The 20791-nt window shown below is 39.4% G+C and overlaps 1 protein-coding gene across 5 annotated transcripts in view; it reads left to right on the top strand.

The window, feature by feature from the left end:
* The window catches only part of MOB3B (MOB kinase activator 3B), a 107617-nt gene that overhangs the window by 27999 nt on the left and 58827 nt on the right, over positions 1-20791 (top strand). For all 5 annotated transcript variants that reach the window (XM_037373942.1, XM_037373938.1, XM_037373943.1 and 2 more), the window contains one exon: positions 17064-17672. In XM_037373942.1, coding sequence (XP_037229839.1) covers positions 17255-17672 — 418 coding nt within the window. In that variant the 5' untranslated portion in view covers positions 17064-17254. The remainder of the gene's footprint in view (positions 1-17063; positions 17673-20791) is intronic.

Here is a 20791-nt window from a genome sequence, read left to right as displayed (position 1 = left end):
GATGTTAAGGATGGGATCTGTAGCTTCTAGCTGTAAGACTTGCACATCTGGACACATTACCTTAGGCTACCTTTATTTTCAGAAGAGGTAGATCAACATCTATAAGTTTGATGCGTCTGATATATTTCTGATATATGTCTAGGATGAGGTGAGTCATATCATAGAAATATGTTTCTCTTCATTAACTATAATGGGAGTCTAGACAAGAGCCAAATGTGTCAAAATCTACAACAGAAATACTTACATTTGAACAAATGATTCCCTTCACAAAGATTTTAGTTGTAACCCCTCTGTATCTTGCCACTGTCCTACATCTCATACCAGAAGAAAAATACTCCCTGAGTTTATGTACTTTGCTTTGACAATAGCCCCCACAGCTTATCTGAAGGCTTTAACTTTTGCCATGTTCTCAGTCATGGCAGAGGCAGCTGCCCTTTCTTCTGCTGGATTACTGTATGTATCTGCACTGGAGACACCAGTGTTCTGCATTATGGGAACATTGATTAGCTTGAGCTGGACCAGCATGCTGGCCAGTTTTCATGCTCTGAGGAATATAGTGTAGTAACACTTTGAGGACTGGTCTGGTCTGGTAACCACAAAGCCAGCACACTTCTGTGTTCTGAGTGTTCAGGGATGAAACATTGATGCTGGCTAGGTCAGGTGGCTTAGGTGATCAGACTGTGTTAAGAAGTATGAAATTGTCTTTCTGGCTGAAATTGTGTTATCCCTGTAAATCATACAGGCAAAATTTGTTCAGTCCTCAGCCCTTTCAGAATTTAGCCCATTTTAGGCAATGTCAGTCCAGAGGTATAGTTGCCTTAGTCTCCCTTTTCCAGGTTTCCTACCCAGTAAGCTACTGATACATAACTCAGAGTTGCTGGTGTTGCTTCTTACGAACTTTGTTCATGCATTTATTTGATTTAATATGTGTGAGTGCTTATTATGCCATATAATCTGACATTTGGACCAGAAAGGTGGAGTTGCTGATTTGTGATTCGCAATTATTAGATTTCTAAGGCAGGGCCATTAATTGCTCTTAATACAGGCTTGTGCTCAGCAATGCATTAAATTAAGCTGATAGATATAGCATTATTGTGTTGTTAATTTTGCCCTGTCACTTGTAGATTGTAGATTGTGGGGTTTAAATATGTCCTGATCACTCTGTTTATATTGCTGCAGTAACACTGTCATGCATTATTATTAAATTTAGCACAATCTGTTTTAGTTTAAATGATCAATGCTAAGCTTCTTTTTAAACAGGTCGATCTTGTTCTATTAGTTAAACTAAAGGAATGAATATACAATAGTCCAGTATATTTAATCTGATGTGAAAGCTGTTTTTCAAGCATGTCTGGGACTCTTAAATTTCAGGATTTATTTTCAAAAGCTCTTGATGGGAAGTATGCACAAAAAATCATATCCACTAAAAGAGTATTTTTGCTGTGATTTTTCATGTCAAGAGGCCAAATCTTTGTTGGCCCCCTAAACTACTCTTTTACCACTTGGGTAGAAGGGGACAGAATTACCATTAGTGGGCCCGTTTAGTACAGTATTATAGAAAGGAGCCAATTGTGAGCCCATTTTCTGAAATGTTAGATCATAGAATGGTTTGGGTTGGAAGGGACTAAATCCTCATGAAGAATTGGCTCTTAAAGCTTCATAATTAGGAGATCCATAACATTGCGCTGCATCTCGTGCTTGACAGGTATAGTATTTCCAGAGGTGGTTTCTTCCTTAAACAAAAATAGTTAAAAGGGACTGTTACTACTTATCTTCCGTAGGGTCATCATAGTTTTCCTCTGGAACTGATGTACTGCACTATTAGCAGATATTTGTTTCAGATCTTTAAATATCAGTGAGTGTGTGTGTGTAGGATAGCAAAGAAGGACAGACAGTCTGCCAAAACTGTCATGGAAACTGGATTTCAAATTTGAACTCAAGTGGGAACATGTTTACCCACAAAAAGATTGGTGCTTTACTTTAAGAAGGTGTTAATCACAGAATGGTTTGGGTTGGAAGGGACCTTAAAGATTATCTAGTTCCATCCCCAGCTGTTGTGGGGGTAGAATTGAATTGTTGGGTGAGTTTAACTCTTTACAGAATAGTTTTTTTGCTGTTCAGTGCTTCATTTTACCTCCATCTTGAGGAAGCAAAACATGCCTCCATTCTTATTCTCTGCTTCGAGCAACTATAACTGAAATGAGAATTTGTCTTTATACTGAAAGCTTATTTCTTCTTAAGTTCTTTTTATGTGCATGCCAGTGTTTCAGCTCAAAACAGACAGTAGGCTAGCAGGAGGGTTGTTTCAGTTTTCAGGGATACTGAAGCCTGAAACAATGAGTTGATTCCTTATATTCCCCATAGATGTCCCCTTTCCTCAGTCCTGCACAAAAAAAGAAAGTGCAGCTGAATCAACTCACTTGTTTGGATTGCTGCCTGCACTCTTGGAATCTGTTTCAGCAAAGTCTTATCTTTTAATGCTCATGTTAACAGTAGTACAGCAGCACATATCTGTACCCTAGACTAATTGTATTTGTCTGATAATGTCTTAGAAACTGAAACATTGTGAAGTCTTAACCAGACAAGGAGCATAATGCTTGACATAATGTTTCCTGCATTTTTTCAGTGAATCGATTCTGTAACATCTGCCTGATACTGGAATAAACTGTGCCATTAATCTAACAGTCCTTATGACAAAGGGATGTGACAGATCAGAAGTGAGCATGTAAGGTTACCCCTTACCTTTTAGTAACCATATGTTGAAATCTCTTCTGTTCAAGGCACAGTTCAGGTACAGAGTATGCAGTTTCACAGTCTGGATACAGCGTCTCTGTGACACAGAAGAATTACAAGTCAGTATATCCAAAGACCACTGTCAACAAGCAAAAATTTTATGTGTCCAGGCTACTACAGATGATAACTGTTCTGTGAAGTTTTGCAGGGTATTATGTCATTTGGCTTAAGGGGTGTGGATAGGTACCTGTGTATTGGAAATTAAAGGTTATATTCTGCCTCCATGGGTGTGTGTCTTGGAAAACTGGAAGTGACATTAAATGTAGAAGCTTTGGAGGAAATCTACAGAATGTGAAGGGAACCTGTTGTATCTCTGCAGGCCAGAACAGCTATATTCTACATCTAGGTAACTCTCTGTAGATGTGATCTGCTTCACTAAATTACATTGGACTTTGAATATTACAGTTTGCATGGGGCCTATGCAATTTCAGAAGCACCCTTACATTTTTATGATATTCTCAAGACTTATCAATATGTTTATAATAAAGTAAATTTCAGTTAGGCCTTTAGAGAGATCTGGAGGGACTTCTGAAAGTTAACCATTATCTTGTGTTAAATTGGCATGACCATTTTACTGCTGTAAATTTAATGTAACTCCTGTTTAACTCCTGTTGAAATATATTTGAATCTGAATGTATTCTTGCATTGCAAGCTCTTTATTTTTCCATATTTGGAACATTTCAGCTTTGTCTGTTGTTTTGACTAGTTTGTTTTTTATTTTTAGTAAGTAGAGGAAATATAGCACCAGTGTTCATATTTGTTCTAAAATAAAGAGTTGGTAGCTGAAGAAAAAAATAGTAATCAAAATAGTGATGATGGTTAGCAGAATTTGGAAAATCCTGGTTTCCTGGCAGTAGTAAATTATTCCATTGTAATTATACACACTTTTCATGCTAGTTTAAGCAGATGTATTGAAGAATGAATCACAGAATAGTGGATTTTATCTTGAATTCCTGAGTGTGCTAAATCAGTGTGGCTTTGACCTAAATGGAGCTAATCTTGTTTTATTTTAGAGCAGGCAGGTGCATAATTGGGTGATAGGCTGTGGTCTTACAGGCTGTACAGCTTTCAGTGAGTTGATCTTAACAGGAAGTGCACAAGAAGACTACTCCTCTAATTGCATGTGCTCCCACACATGCAATAATTTAATAATTGTATGTGTCTGCACGTGATGATATAAAAAGCAGGAAATGTAGAAGGTTTACACTATCTTTGTGTATTTGCCTGATTGTTTTCCACACTTGAACTTAGGGTTAGAAACTCGGTAGATGCAAAATGGGATGTAGCCAGCAGCCTTTGCTTTAAGTGCCTGATGTTGGCCTTCTAAATTGCTGTTTAGCTGACACTTTTAACCAAAGCCTCTTGCAGTTCCTGGACATGACTGTAAGAAATATTAAGTAGAAGAGTGAAGAAGGGGAGAAAGAAAAAAAAAGTGCAAGGAAAATTAAGATGATATTTTGGAACAAAGAGAGGACTAAGAGGGATAGAAATTCCATCTAGGGAAAAAACAAGAAGGGAAAATATTTCTGAATCTGTATCTGATTTTATAGCATTGCTGAGACGTGTGTTTTCAGTCTGTGAAACAGTATGGGATACTCCATCTATTAACTACCATCCAGTTTGTTGTAATTATAGTATCTACCAGATACACTGCCAGTGACTTGCACCTTGGTACTTCTTGGGTATTATTGGCCATTCCTAAAGAAATATCTATAGTCTTAAGTTTCAAGTCTTGCTGGAGCCAGAACAGTGGTCAGCAAGCCAGTGACTCCCTCAAAAAAACTGCTTGCTTAGAAACTCAGTTGTGTGGCTTGCTATCATGAGTTCTCACTCATTTTCCTAAAGGAAACTTGGACTTCTGTCCCTGCTGTATTAGGATAGGATTTCAGTTTTCTCAGTTAGTTGCGTGGGTGGCATGCTTTTCAGAGAGCAGATGTATTATTATTTAGGAGTACTCTTGGGATCTGTGGTGACTGCTGCCTCAAAAATTATGATGGCATCTGCCTCTCTAATATCAGCTATTATGTGTGATACAGCTGGGTATACTCAAATAAATTGAGACGGGATCAAAAGCATAATGTATGGAATGCATGGGTGGCAAAAGATGTGACTGTAATGGGATAAAGAATAGCAAGGTATCAATGGAATTTCCTAACCATTTATTCATGTTAGCAACAAGATAAAAGCATCATAAGGGGCAGTAGGTCTAAGGCTGTTTTGGCTTAATGCCAGTTTAGGAATAAATTGCAAGTGCTAAAATTTGTGTAAACATAATCAGCATTCTCGGTACTGTTAAAGATTCTGTAACATTGTAATGGATAAACTAAAATGTTAAAATAAATACAATAAAGCTGTGTAGTAGAAGTGCTAAATATGTAGTGAAAAAAAATACCTCAACATCATTATCTTCTGGATGTGTTTCTGATAGGAAGCAGAAGAAGGAAAGAGATACAGAACATGGGCATGGAGACACTCAATGACATAACAGATAGGTTTGTGTTGATTATGATGTGAGCCAGGGTATGGCATCTTGGCTATGGTCTGAATGAAAAGCATGTTGCTGATCCAGGTGCTTCCCATTGCAATTGGCTTTTAGTGAGAACTAAACTGTGCAGTGCCAGGATGTGGGGAACCACAACCACCCTAGTTCAAAGCAGTCTTTCAAATAACACCTTCCAGAGATTGTCAGCTGAGCTTTCCCTGTTTGCTGGCAAGAGGTAACCACTTGAGCTCTATCCTTGAATGTGCTGCAGGATATGTGAAGAGTTTTCAGCTGTCGTCCTGGTGAGCACAGTGCTCAGGTAATGGGGCTAATAGTTTGGAATTGGAGAGTAGGGAAGCCAAGCAGCTGGGGTCACTTTCTAAAGAAGGGAGCATTAACAAGGCAATTGGAAAAGGAATGCAAGCCTTCAGCCTCTGGAGGTGACTCCTGTCAAATGTTAAGGAAAGGTATCTCTACAAGGAGGATATTACATGTTGCCCAGGCAAGTGAACTGCAGTAGAGAAATATATCTGGTACTTGAGGGAATTGGCCATGAAAGAAATGGGTTGTTATGACCAGGACAATCCACCATCACCCACAGATCCTGATGAAGTCTTATGCACAGGACCCACGTGGCAGAAATTGGTACAGAGCGCACCATCATCGTATGCGAACTCATTGGCAACAATGGGTTGGAATTCCATTATTGGAATCCCACCCAGCAGTGAATGAAGTGGTTTGCCATGTCGAGGATATAAAGGTAGTGCCTCTACCTCCATCATCTCAGCTGTGGAGAGGCTGGTCCAACAACTTGATGAATATATATACCACTCTCCACCTGTATGGACCCACATCTCAGCTATCAGTTGTAGAGGCCCTTCTGTTGGGGAGGGAGAATATAAGAGATACCGTAGGATACCCTGTAATTTTACCTGTGGGACCACGGAGAGGATGTGAGGAGATGGGTTGGAAAACCTACCTCAACTCTGGAGGCATGGGTGTGTGAATGACAAGGAAAAACAATCACAAATAAGGAGTCTTCCAGGAAGGTTGCTACTCCAGTCTCCAGAGGGCAGTTTTCCAAACAGAGTGATAGGTCTGACTTTACTCTCAATCCTGTGAAAAGGAATTCTAGTCCATTCTGGTAAGACATAAGTGAGCATCCACTTCACACCACTTGCCATCCTGTTGGGGAATCCTGCAACCAGGATTAGAGGGACCCTGCCTCCAGCCAGATGGAGGACAGGGATGACCAGGCTTACTGGCCTGTGCAGATCCAATGGTCTGGCACATCAGACCCACAGGAGTATAAAGCTCTAGTAGATACAGGTGCACAGTGTACTCTAATGCCAACAAGCTGTGAAGGGGCAGAACCAATTAGTATTTCTGGAGTGACAGGGGGATCGCAACAGCTAACTGTATTGGCTGCTGAAACAAGCTTGACTGGGAATGAGTGGCAAAAACATCCCATTGTGACTGGCCCAGAGGCTCCGTGCATCCTTGGCACCCCCTATACATAACAGCAGGTCATTTCGACAAAATTATAAGGTTGAACTTGATAAAGCTGCAGGGTAGTGATGAAAATAGTTCTCCAGAGAAAAATCTCTTCCATCATCAAGTCAGTTTAGTCCTGGAAGTTAAGAACAACTTATAAATCAGCACAGCAAATGATTTATTTCTCTGAATTTTGAAAGCGCATATCATACAAGTAGACACATAAGACTGCACCATCAACTGCAGAGGCAATGCCTTGTGACTGCATGCTGCTGAAGCACATTATGCTGTGCCAAGTTGCAGGCTACAAGTACACCAGACCATTGACCTACAAAATCATCATCTCTCTGTTCTGTGAAATCTTTTGTATTCTTCAAACGACACACATACAAATACCTTGACTATAATTATGGCTCCTCGGTACGAGTTTGAAAACATTCATAATCAACTGTAGTTGCTGCCACTCTCCCTATCTGCCATATTGAGCATTTAGATCAAAACAAAAGGAAACAAAGATTTCTTCTGTTGTTACATACGCTTAGCTTTTCTGATAACCATGCAGAGCAGTGGTTTGAAGTAAATTGATTGGGTCCTACAGCTGCTGGAACTCCATTTCAGGACAAGGTTTTAGATTTGTGATATAAATAATTGAAAGATATTTGCAGTTAAATTATCACCTTTTTTTTTCATATTCCTCTATTTGTAAAGAACTATGTGTTTTGCCTTGTCTTGATGAGCTCTACTTTATAAAAACAAGTGAATCCTGTCTCCCCTCTGTTAATAGTGGAGCTACCTTCACTGTTCTGCTGGAGTGTTTAGTACCTATAGCAGTCCTGCTCAGTTTTGAATTATTAACTGAGGGGCTGCATAGGTCAAGCTCAATTACTGACTCCCACATGATTTTAGGCAAGTTTTTGTCTCAGCAACATTGAGTTAAGGGTAATTTTTTGTAGCTGAGAATCACAATGCACATGTTGAGAGTTATCAGTGTTTGTTAGAAAGGGAGCAACACACCAGTTTGAAGATGCCATAGCCTTCTTGCAGATCCTTGCTTTGGAAAACATACCTGAAATCCTGAACTTCTTAGGACAGTTGCTGAGGCACTGTGTCAGCAACCTGTTTCTGCCCTATCCACTCTCTACAGATGAACTTAAGCTTTGGTAGGAGAAGCCAGGCTAAGGCTAAAGGGTCTGAATAGATGTCAGCTGACCTTCTTAGATCTCATTTTTAGCAGCTATGCTTGCAGGAAGTCCTGTTTTCTCCGTGGGGTGTTGGTTATTTGTTCCTGCCAGCATAGTGTATGTAACATGACTCTGTATCTCTGTTCATTTGCATGCTTTCCCTGGACAAGAAAATGTGTGGTTTTAATTGAAGTGTCACTGAGATGGAACATATCATTTAGACTTTTTTCTTAAAGCAGAACACATACGTGGTTTCCTAAAGCTAAGATTTAGACCAAAAATAACACTGAGTTTGACCACTGCATGCAGAGTAGGGCGTTTGAAGTTCTAGGGGATAAACTGCTGGCTTCTAGCAGATAAGGCATTATATTGCTTTGTACAGAAATACCTGCCCTCTGGTTGATTTGTACACAAAGCAGAAGAGTAAGGCCCTGACACGTGCTTTGAGACCACATTTTTGTGTGCATATTTCGCTGTTCCCTCACATGACCTGACTGGCATTTTTTCAACAGACTTCAGTGGACTTAATTTTAGGCTTGTGGATGTCCTGAGAGTACAGGAGTGAGCAAGAAATCATATTTTAACTCTCTCACAGTCTACATAATTCTGCCAGTACTTTTAAAAACCACAATGTAGATTTAGAAGTGAATTAAGTTGAACAGAACAATGAGACCTGTGAAGTTCAACCACGGTTTAACAAGGAGCTCTTACTGTCTTACCAGGACAGTGTTTGGAGTGTAAAAGTAAAATTATAGCTCTGTTGAAGCATAGTCAAAATTTCATCTTTGAAACAGGTTGGAGTCAGAAATGAAACAAAATGGAAGAAATGTGTGTTATAGGGAGTCACCACGTAATTTAATTTCTATGTCCTCCTCTTCTTTAAGGCCATTAAAATTTTCTTACCCCTTTCATCTGTCCTCTGTATATTGCTTTTAAAGGAATGAAAGATAACAGTTCTGTTGCAGCAAATTCTACAATAAGCATGCTACAAAAGTGTAAGAACCATACATTTATGGAGAGGATTCCATCCACAGAGACAAAGATTTTGGCAGAGGCAGGGTTAGTGAGTTGGTTCTGTCTACTTCTACCCCAGTAAGCAGACTGATCGAACCACCCAATCCACCAGTATGGCAACAGTTTACAAGAATGGTAATTTTAACAGCAGCTGGCAAAACAAGGCACAGGGACTCATAAAGGCTTTGGTTTATTAGTGGTGGAAGGATGTAGCAGGTCACAAGGGATAGGTAACTGAAAGCAGAGGCTGTCTGTGTACTTGCAGAGAATGTGTTAGTGACTGTGTTTGCACGTATGTTAGCTACAGCTCAGACCAGTAAAAGCCTGTGAACCAGGGAGAGAACTGGAAGAACCTGGGTGTGCAACAAAAAAACAGCATTCAAAGGGACTGTCAGAACTGCATGCTTCACTGTCACCTGTCAATCCGGCAAGCTTTAGCCTTGGTAGTTGCCTGAACTAAAGGGAGTTCCCCACCTGCTTTAAAAGTTTGGGAAGCTTGAAATGCTTGTGGCAAACACTGCGATTCACTGAAGTGGCTGTGCCTGAAAAGGCATTGCCATGGGTTTCGTTTGTATTCCATCTATCTCATCCTCTGCCTTCCACACAGACCTTTCCTTATGCTGTGCTCTTTTTCCCCTGTGCTGTGTGGCCAAGCAGGGGGTCAAAGAAATTGATTGGGATGAAAAATTGGTGGTTTGTTTAATTATTGTAGTTTACATCTTGGTCTTGTACAGCTCCCTGCAGGGGGATGTATAAACCTGGGGCAGGTATCATAGGGCAGATGGCAAGAAGGCATGAACATGAAAGGGGAGGAGGTGAGGCAAGACTGACTTTTCAGAAAAAAAATCATAGGTATGCATACATACCCCTGTATCACTGTCAGTCTGTAGAGGGTCAAGACCTGAAGTTCCTGGATGATGGAAGAACAGAGGCTGAACTTCAGTGTAATCTAAACCATGCATTTTTTACAGTTTCTTTACTGTAGGTCTGAGAGATACCCATTTCAGTTCACCTTAAACTGTGTGCTACAGTAAGGCCACGTTCCCATCCAATCCATCCTAGATTGCCATGGATGCTGTCACATTATAAACTTACAGTGAATAAATAAGAGCCAGGGTATGCTCAGGATCTTCAAGGTAGTCAGTGTACCTTCCCAGAACTTCAGATGAGGAGAGGCGAGTCCTTTGTTTAAACACAAACTATTATCCACATGTTGAAAAGCGTGCTTTGTTTGGGTTAATAAACAGCATTTACACCTAAGATTTGAGCAATCATATCTGATTCTGCTGCTGTCAAACAGCTGATATAGTTCATCATAGAAATGACTGCTGGTTTAAGTTGACTTCTAATTGTTTTGTATAAACAATCTTCCTAAAAGGAAGGAGGGACTTCTCCTTTTTGTAGACTGTGTAGAAGAGAATGTTGAAAGAAGTGGAATTAAATCGTTGTAGATAAATCATAGGGGAACAACTATAACAATATCATTAATGGCATTTGTCTAAAAAGGACTGCAAATACCATGTTTTATCCCCTGACGCCCCCCAAGCCTTTGTTATGCAGTCACAACAAAGGGATCAGTGCTGTTCTTCAGCCCTTTGTTATTTTTCAGTTTTATTTCTATGAAAAGCTATGTATTTTGGCAGAATCATAAAACATCTTTTTATTCCCTTTGTCAAATGCTGCTATAATATTAACATAGCTTAGAGATTTTCAGGCAGAAGTTGGTCCAATTAGTTACTGTTTGTCACATGTGACTCACCAATGTTCATTTTTATAGCACACGGTTTTATGGACAATTACCTGTTGTATTTTGCTTTCCCTTTTCAATCTTTTACCTTAGAAATGGGGTAGAGTTGTTATCAGTCTAAATAAGGAAAGTATCAAAGGTAATTTATATTTACTCCAATGAGCCTTGACCTTTTGATTATGAAAATAGTATTTATGCTGTTTTCTTTTACAGATTTATGTGATCTTTTACAGTTGTGGCTTTTATTCATTTCATGAAATCACTTGCTGCCATACATTTTTTTCCCCATACATGGACAAAACAAAGGCTAGTTATTGCATGTCAAAATAATGGATGTTGCTGTATGTGGGAAGTTTCTAACTATGAGAAGGATTCTTCCCAGTCAGCACTTTCTACCTGAGTACCTTGAGGCTGCAGTGCTGTTATTGTGGATATCAACAGGTTAGCTTAAGGTAAACCTAGTGGCTTTAGAGGAAAGGAAAGAACTTGGAGAAAGGAATCTTGCCTTGGGGAGGACTTTAATTCAAATTCTGATCTTTTTCCTAAAGCTTCTGGGACTTCTGCCACAATAAACAAAAGCAAATTCTTGTCTTGAGCATCAGTAAGCTTCCTTTCACTGGATGCTTTCATTTACTGTTGTTATTTTGTGTATTAATTGGCATGCTCTAGCTTTCATCCAAGTAACACAGAAACCATGGACAGATGCTGCAGCAGGACATTGTTGTCCTTAATAGTGATGGTTCTACCTGAAAGCTTTCACTGTAGAAGCTATGGAGAAGTTATCCAAGCCAGCACCTGGGAAACTGAGACTTTGTGTACACATATCTGTGCATACTTCTTCTAAGTTTCAGAGTAATAGTCAGACATCCTTATTCTGGGAGCTTAGTCCTTATGGAACTGGAAGATTGTGGAGGTTAGGATGGAATGTAGAAAAAGATGCACTGACCTTCAGAACCTTGTTCCTATGTTCCTGTATGCTGCTTTTAAGAGACATTTTCTCAGTAACCTAAATTTGCTTTGATCCTTTTTCCTTCCCTTTCAGTTCTGGCACAACCATAAGGCAAATCTTAATCTCCTTGTTTACATTATACGTTAGTAAGAGGAGGGGGTTTTGCCCCTGAAGAATGTCTTCTCATATAAAGAAGTTTTCACTATGGATACAAATCTTTTTTTCCTTGTGATTTCAGGTAAAACTTAGCTGAGCTGCACAAATTTAAGTATGTAAATAAGATACATGGAATATTATTGTTCCTATTTACTGATTTTTAGTTTGTAAATAGGAAAGATGCTTTCAGATTTCAGGACAGACCTTTCATTACCGAATAATTCTTCATACTTTAGTTGTACAGAGAACCTGTTCGTTGTATAGTATAATGCTGGCGTTCAAACAAGAGCCTGGAAGTAGAAAAAGTGCTCAATCGGAAAGGAGTATGGTATGTGTCTATGCCTCCATATAATGTGTTTCCTGCCCCAGTTGTCTGATGTAGCCATAGTAAAATGGCCTCTTGCATGGATAGTGAAGCATGAAGCCAAACATGAGAAGTCTACAAAATGTTGGACCTTAAAGGGATTTGAATCTAATGTGTGCTTTCCTACAGGCTTCTGGGTTTGGATCAGACTACACAAGTGCTCAAAATGGAGGTTTGTATTTTGGAAGGAAAAATGTAAAAAATCAGTTGATGCAGGAGTTGGTTTTCAGACAGTGTCTCGCTGGATAGACATCTTACTGTATGATTGATGCTTGAAAAGTCATGTTGCTTCACTTTTTTGATTAATAAAATGGGAATTACACCACCTACCTTCCAAGCAGACCTCTAAAGCTTGCGTAATGCTCACTAGAGTGCTGTGATGAAAGGTATGTGTTTATAAATTGTGTCATTTAACATTCTTACTACCTGTGTTTTAATAAAAATATATATGATGAAATGATACAGTATGTTTTTAACTCAGCAGTGACGCAGACATGATGGTGGTCACAGTGTGTGGTTTGTTGAGGGTGGGTTTTTTTAGTGGTATCTGCATGGCTAGGACTGTGTTATTATTTCCTTATGTTGATTTAGTATACCTCATATTTAGACTTGAGTTGCTGTCTCTGTATGTCCATGTTTCTACCTAAGGCTAGGGACAGCATTGCCTACTGTGGTACTGATGCCGTGGATTAACTCTGTGAGGGTCTGGTTCTCTATTCTGAGATCATCTCCAAATCTGCAGTTACTGTCCTCAGCCATGGCTCTGCCAGCAAGGAAATTCACCCAAGTGCATTACTCATGCCGTGGAATAGCATGGAAATAGCAGTAAAACTGTTGGTGACTGTCACACATCTTCAGAAATATATTGCTATGAAAAGGAAGAAGAGAAGCTGAGTCGTTGGAAGGAGTTATCTGAGCTGCCATATCAGGACAGACATATATTAAGTATCTAGTTCAGAAGATCATCAAGATTATCCAAAACACTGGCTTTGTATACCATCAAACCAAACACCATGAGCCACAATGACATTCTTTATGCCTCATTGTATGGTTAGGACCTGTCATGAAAGATCAGAAGCCAGCTTCTATTGCCTTTGGTACAGGTATAAGTCAGGATCAGTTCCGCTGGCATTACTGTGACAGGAGAGGAGACTGCAAAATATCTGTTGGCAATAGTTAAAATTAATTTTACATAGAAGGAGGATGGGTGCTACTGTACCACAGATTTCAAGGTGTTATGATCCAGTCTAACCAATACCACAACATTATTCACTATGTTTCATCTCTGAAATAACTCTTCCACCACCAACTGAGATAATGAAACTGGGACCATTTCTCATTCTTATCAGATGAAAATTGTCGCGGAAGTGAAAGCGGTGGCTGGCAAGCCAAGTTACATTCTCAATGCTTTAAAAATCAGGAGGTTTTGCTCACCGTTTTTTGTTGAGGCTGTCTGATGAATTTTCCTTTCATTAGTGCTATCTGATTTTGAAGCATCGGCTTTGCTTTCCACATCCAACACTACAAAGTTTTAATTGACAGTATGTGATCTGGGATGGAATGACAAACCTCTCATCACTGATTGTTGATTCAAACACAGTGCAGCAACCTGGTGGAAATCTAATGGTGCCTAAGTTCCTGGAGTGGCTTAGTGATTCATCCCAAAGCAGGGGAGTGGCCATCCTACTATTAACTACCACCACTTTATTGCCTAAGCAGTAAAGATGCTTTTAGAGCCCACAGACTTTGGCTAGAGCTTTCCCATTAGCTTCAGTCTCTGAAGGATCCGCACCTAAAGTGTGTTTAATCTCTGCTGAAAATCAGGTGAGCCTGTTCTTTTGTCTCTTGTGAGTAAAGTCAAAGCTTCTTTATTCCAGGGAAGTAATTCTGATGTTGTTTGTAACTGTTTAGAAGAGCCTAACCAAGCTGTTGCTTGAGTTGGGGCAGCTTGAGTAAAGGGCAGCTCTGTAACCTGCAGGAAAGCAATCTGTTTCAGAAGTGAGGGGGTAAGTCTCAAAATTATTGTTTATTTCTTTGTTCAGTTCTGTTAGCTTTTGAGTGAAGACAAGGGTTAATTAGACAGCAAATACCCTCAGGAAGCAGGATGCCAAAAAATATTTGAGAGGGATGATTAATTATAGTATTTCTGTGAAAATCAGGTCACACTTCTATTTTGCGTTCTTGTACATGAAAATGCATGAGAAAGCAAGTCTATGCATCCCCTGGCTTTGCACAGTCTTCAGTCCCATTTTAAGAGAGAAAAATACCAGCTCTTAGCACAGCTAAGTCTCTAAGAGAAGTTAAACAGTGAGTTTGACTTCTACAGTCCTGCTTTGCAAAGATAGTATGTAGTTTTGTGTTGTGTAAAGTATGGAAAGATGAAAGGGAAGAGCCTGAGCTTTTATTGCAAGGTGTGGAACAGAAGACTCTCCGGACAGGAAATGTACAGGAAGTATTTGTTTATTCTGATTCTGCTTTGGTGGATTAAAGAACGGTTTCATCTGACCTCATAATAGAGTAATCTTCTGGATTAATCTTTGGGTTGAATTTGACTCTGATGTATGTGTGCTTCCACAGTCACCACATGACTCCTGGTACACAGAAGACTTGAGATGATGAGTTCTTTGCTGGATATTTTGGTTGCTTTTTCTCTCATTAATTGGTTTTTGCAGATTTACTGAATGTATGGAGAAAAAGTGGGAGAGAGTATGTATTTTGTTTGCATATTTAGTAGAAAATAGCATATAAAATACTGTGTCTTCTGTTTTACTTAGAAAGTATTTAACATCAGTGAGTACTGTGCTTCAAAATATGTCTTTTAAAGATGTTTTGTTTGGTGCTAAGCATGTTGCTTTAAATAAGAACTTCTTGCATTTTCTGGTGAATATTTACAGGTGAGGAAGGCAGTCAAAGGAGCCACATAAGAGTGCCAGATATATTAAAGTGGGAAAAAAGTAGTTACCTCAGCTGTAAAACTCTGAAGTTAACATCGTTATTATTGCAAACTGGGACATTGGCTCCATGCCATCTCTGAGTGTGTCAATCACAAAAGCCTGTGCAGCATACTCACCTGTTCTTTGAAAGGCTTTGAAATAAACAGCTGACTTCCACAGAGCATTTGAGAGTAGAGGTTATGGGTCTTAGCAGCAAACAATAAACTAGGACAAAGCTGTCTCTTTAATGATTTCCTGTGGCAATGACACTTAAGTAAATTGTTCCAAGGTTAGTTTTGTTTAAAGTCTTCTTTCCGCAACCTTTATCAGGTTTCAGGATCTCTGTATTTGAACATTACTCCAAGGGACATGTCAGATACAGTAGTCTCCCTAGAATTCATTGTTGAACTTCTTCTATTTTGCTGCCACAGAAAGAATAACTGTTTATAAACTCATGACTGGAGTATCCCTCCATCATGCCATCAGCAAAAGGAAAAACAAACCCTTCTCTGCTGGTTTTGTTTAGCTGCTGCTTGCTGGCAAATTGGTTGGATGCTAATCTTTCAGCTGTTTGGGAGAGGATTTTTTTATGGCACATTCTATTGTGTGGGAGCAGGGTCTAGCATACCTGACTTCTCTTTTCTTAGGTATGTGTTGCTTTCTGGTGGGGCTTAAGAAAAAAGAAACATGTTTTCCTCTTCCTTTCTGCGCCTCAGCAAAGCTTTACCAACTGCCTTCAGAAGAATTCAGCGCTTTCCAGAAACAGCCTAGTAAAATTTTCATGGACATGATTTCTGTTAAGGGAAGCCATGGAGCACACATAATTCCATGATGCGAATTTATCAGCCACTGTTAGGGTAGGATTTTTGTAGTACTGTGCAAATTTAAAACATGTTGTGTTACTTATTTGAAATAACTCACAGCATGAAATATTTGTTCCCTGTCTTTAATCATAAAAACTTCAGTACTAAACCAAAGTCTAATTGAGACAGCCCCTATCTACCATATCACCTACTAATTGCCTACATTTACTGATGGTAATACTCTTCTGCACGTTCTTGTATATAAAAATAAACAAGGCTTTATTGCAGTAATTTATTTTTTTTCTCTCAAACTGGCTGTTAAAACCATTCATTGTTAACAGCGTCGTTTAGAAGAAACAATGTATGCTTTTCCTTCTGTAAGAAGGTATGCCAAGTATCCCCCTGTAGAGATGAATAGAGCTGTAAAGAAAGTGGCAGTTTCACCACTACTTTCTAATCATTCTACACAATCCAACAGAAAATTAGGACCACTACTGAATTCCTGAAAGTGGGTCAAGAAAAGTAGAGATCTCTGTGCAGTTCTGTGGGAACCAGGAATTAGTCGTGTGCAATACTGTAGTTTTCACTCTAACTAGTTTCTATGAGGTTTGCAAAATCAAATAGCTCATTAATTAAAAAAAGATAACAAATACAGAAAAGTCTTGCACAGAGATTTTTTTTTCCAATAGAAAAGAGCACTGAAGCTATGGTGAATGCTTAGAGTCACTTAAGAGCAGTTAGATAAGACTTCTAAATTGTCATATTTTGTGTACTATATTTATTTTTACATTATGTATGGTATGCAACCACTGTAAAAATGCAGCAAAATGAAAAGGTTGATTTTAAAAATGATCTAACAATGGGAAGATCATACAAGATTTATTGAATTCCTGTCTTTATGATAACTTAAGAGCCTCTATTTGGGTAGATGATTAAAAAGGACACTTAAGTTAATTCCTTAATACTTTAAAAAATTAGGCACTTTTTTTTATTTTAAATGTTCATCACGTTAGGGGTTGACCAATTTTTAAGGCTAGCTATTTGCTTTTCAGCTCACAATTAGTGGAAAATGATGGTAAAATAGTAATAAAACCGACAGGGCCAGGCTAGAGTTCACCACTAACGTGTATTGTTTCCATATCCTTAGGGACATGAAGCCTTTTGGGAAGGCTTTCAAGAGGAAGAGTTAGTACACTGCTCTGAAGTTGATACGAGCTTCTCTGAGGAAAACATCAGGGCCTGAAGGATCTGTGATAGGGAGCAGTTGTTTTCAGATACCTGCATTAAATCTCAGCCTTGCTTTTCTGCCACCTGCTGCAGAACAGAAGATTAGCAGACATGTCCATAGCACTCAAGCAAGTCTTTAATAAGGATAAGACTTTCCGCCCAAAACGCAAGTTTGAACCTGGAACCCAGAGGTTTGAACTTCACAAACGAGCGCAGGCCTCTCTGAACTCAGGGGTGGACTTGAAAGCGGCCGTGCAGTTGCCCAGTGGAGAAGACCAAAATGACTGGGTGGCTGTCCATGTTGTTGACTTCTTCAATAGGATCAACCTCATTTATGGAACTGTCTGTGAGTTCTGCACAGAGAGGACCTGCCCAGTGATGTCTGGAGGCCCTAAGTATGAGTACCGATGGCAGGATGACATGAAGTACAAGAAGCCCACAGCATTGTCAGCACCCCAATATATGAATCTTCTCATGGACTGGATCGAGGTGCAGATCAACAATGAAGATATATTTCCTACCAGTGTAGGTAAGTGCAAGGAAGAAGTCCTAAAGCATAAGCTGCCTTCGATTCTGTGTACTAAGAATGGTCTTTTCCTACCATCATTTTTAGAGATTATGAAGTTTGAGCCTTTGAACAGGAGCTGGGGGAGAGGACAGTGTCTTTCAGGAATAACCTGAAATGTATGAATTGTTAGCTGTGGCTGCTAGATATTGTGCTTTTTGTTAGCCTAAAATGTTTTCATTCTAGCCATTTGCCCCTGGTAAACCTCTCACGTTGATCATGTCAGCATTGCATTAGTAGCTTGTTGAAAGCTAATCAAGTTTGTGTTGCTGTGCTGTTTGCCCAGCCACTTAGGCAGATACAGAATGGATGGAAAGCAAAGCCTAATTACATTGGTATCATCCTCTCAATATGTGTACATCTGTGTGCAGTGCAAGGCAGTAGAGACGAACTTAGTGAATTTTGCCCTCCCTGCCTCTTGATTTCCCATTCAAAACTGATGAATTGGGAAGTGAATTATTCTCCAAGTTTCTGTTTCTAAGACTGTATATAACTAACAAGCTTTGCTATGGTTTAACCAGACAGCCCAAATGAGAGAGCTGTTAAGTGCAGCACAATATTCCTTTTATAATACTACCAGCTTTCCTGAAGAGTGGGGCAAGTAAGTGAAATTATCTTTGCTGGTATAGTTTCTTCTGGGTAAGGACAACTTTGCAAGAGTGCATTGTGTAGTGTAGACAGCCTAAATCTTTATCTGTGGCTGCAGGTAATAAAAAAAAAAGACAGGATGTTATATCTCTGGAGATGTCAGTGTAATTATGTAATTTTTAGCAATCTTAGTTAAGGATTCCTGATTTGATTCTTCTAGGGGGGAAGGCTGGGAGCTTGCTGGAAGAAATCTGAGGTATTATGTATAAATACTTGGTCCAGATGAGTAACAAATAAGAAGAATGCTCATACGTTACAATTACTTCAGCCCCATATTTTGCATTTTATATGCAGCTAGGGCTGGCTGATAATTAGTAGATACATCAAGAGGCTGTGTCTATCAATATTTCCTGACATTTGAAATATCTTATTCTTGGCCTTGGCAGTTATTTGTCAGGACAAACTTGTGGAGTTTTTTCCCCAGTTCCTATCAATTTCTTTTCTACTCTAACAGGTAGAAAGAAGGCATTAACCATATCTTTTAATCTGGACTTTGCCAGCACAGCAAGAAGAAGGATAATTTCAAAGGAAGCAGTACCATGTATTTTGCGTAGTGAAAAATGGGTTTGATTTCTCAAGCTCCTGTTCTTTTATGTTTCTTCAGGGTGAATGATTTTTGGAATTGAAGGTGCAGTGAAATATGTGGGTTTTCTTCCATTGGTATGCCTGCGAGCTTTTGTTACATCAGGTTTCCGTCTTGGAGTATACCAGTATTGTTACTCTGCTCTTGCATATGCAGAAAATGTGTTCTGTCTATGAGCATGGGGAGCAGGTAACACACTGGCATGCTGATGGGCTTTACTGAACCAACAATCTGTAACACACAAGCTTTCAGCTCTAGGTATTCCCCCCTTATGTTTGTATTAAGGTATATCTGGAGGAACTTTTATCCTGAAGGCTTACCTATTGTCATCCTAAGAACGGAATCAGTAAATGCCCTCGGTCTACCAGTTTTCTCCTCCCAGCAGCTCCTGCTGTTGTACATCAAATCAAATCTGAAGAAGCTGAGGAACAGGAAAGACCTGTGATCTCTAGAATGGGGCTGGACTCTGATACAAGTCAGAACAGGAATGCTTAATGTCTGTGAAAAATCTTTCACTCTGAATTGACTTAGAGGAGGGGGAAGAGTCTGCGTGAGCCTTTATGGAGTGCTGGACTGCACGATGGTTGTATTACAGACTGGGATGTCTGGGCAGTCCTGCAGAGAGATTTTATAGATACCTTTCGGGGCATTATTCCATAGAGCAGCACTTGCATCTATATTCTGCTCTCCCCTCATCTTGAGCCTTTGTTGCAGATACGATAGTGTGCACCTGCACACTTTTCGTTATCTTCTTTTCTCACCCATTTGTGGTATGAAACTGTTAGTAAAATTGTTTGAATGGCCTTAGATTTTACAATTCAGAAACAGATGTGTACTGTGTTGGATTTGGCGTGCTGGGTACCTCTTCTTTCAGCAAGTCCTTGATTAGGCACCCAGAATGATCAAAGGGAAGTTTGTGTCTATTCTTGGGTAAGTTAGTTTTCTTTCAAGGGAATCTTTCTGATTTATTTGCACACCAATTCTCTATCCATAAAATGGAAATGATACTGCCTGCCAGCCTGTCTGAGTATTGCTCTTAAAGATGTTGAATGAAATGCAGTTACTCAGCATGTGTATTGTTACATGTTTTGCTTTTCACAGTTGATCAGAGAATCTTTGTTATTGTGTTGGGTACTGTTTGTTCTTACCTGTCTGCAGCAGCCTTTGGTTAGATGCACCATTAGTATTAATGCAAACCTCTATTTTCATTTAGAGAAATTAATGACAGTGAAAATGATGATTGTTCATTCTTCAGAGAAGTTGGAATCAGTCTTGGAAGATGATATACTCAGATGTGAAACAAAACAGACTTAGGGACGTCCTTACTAATAGTGCAAGAGTTTTGGAGCACTGAGTGGCTGTAACGTAAAGAGGATAATTTGTTGCTTTGAGTCTGTGTAGGATGTGATCTCAGAGAATTGTTCTGGAAAAAATGTATGTCCAGTGCATGGGGATTGAGGCTGACCCTTCCATTAGCAAACGCGTTTGGTGAAAAGACTGAAGACATTCCAGAGTGGGATTCATAGGCGCTATCCACAGAAATTTGAACATTTTTCTCAGCTTAATCCTATGAAACTTGCTTTATTTCGTTTGACATATCTCATGTGAACTGTCTGAAAAGGGATTTCAAGAGCTGTGATTAAGCACAGCTTTCATTGAGAAGCTACTTTCAAGGAAAATCATTTCAGAATAGGGATAGCCAGGCTTGGTGGGCTTTTCTTGTGTGTGGTATTGTTGTTCCTCTGTGGTGTAAAAAAACCATAAATTCAATAGAGTTATAAATTGTTATGAATGTTGCATTTAACCCTCTCAATGTTTACATTGGCATGATGACCTCTGGCCACTTACCAGT

The sequence above is a fragment of the Falco rusticolus genome, chromosome Z, assembly GCF_015220075.1.
Source record: "Falco rusticolus isolate bFalRus1 chromosome Z, bFalRus1.pri, whole genome shotgun sequence".
NCBI classification, from domain to species: domain Eukaryota; kingdom Metazoa; phylum Chordata; class Aves; order Falconiformes; family Falconidae; genus Falco; species Falco rusticolus.
The sequence above is the reverse complement of the archived record's forward strand: the minus strand, read 5'-3'. Positions and strand labels throughout refer to the sequence as shown.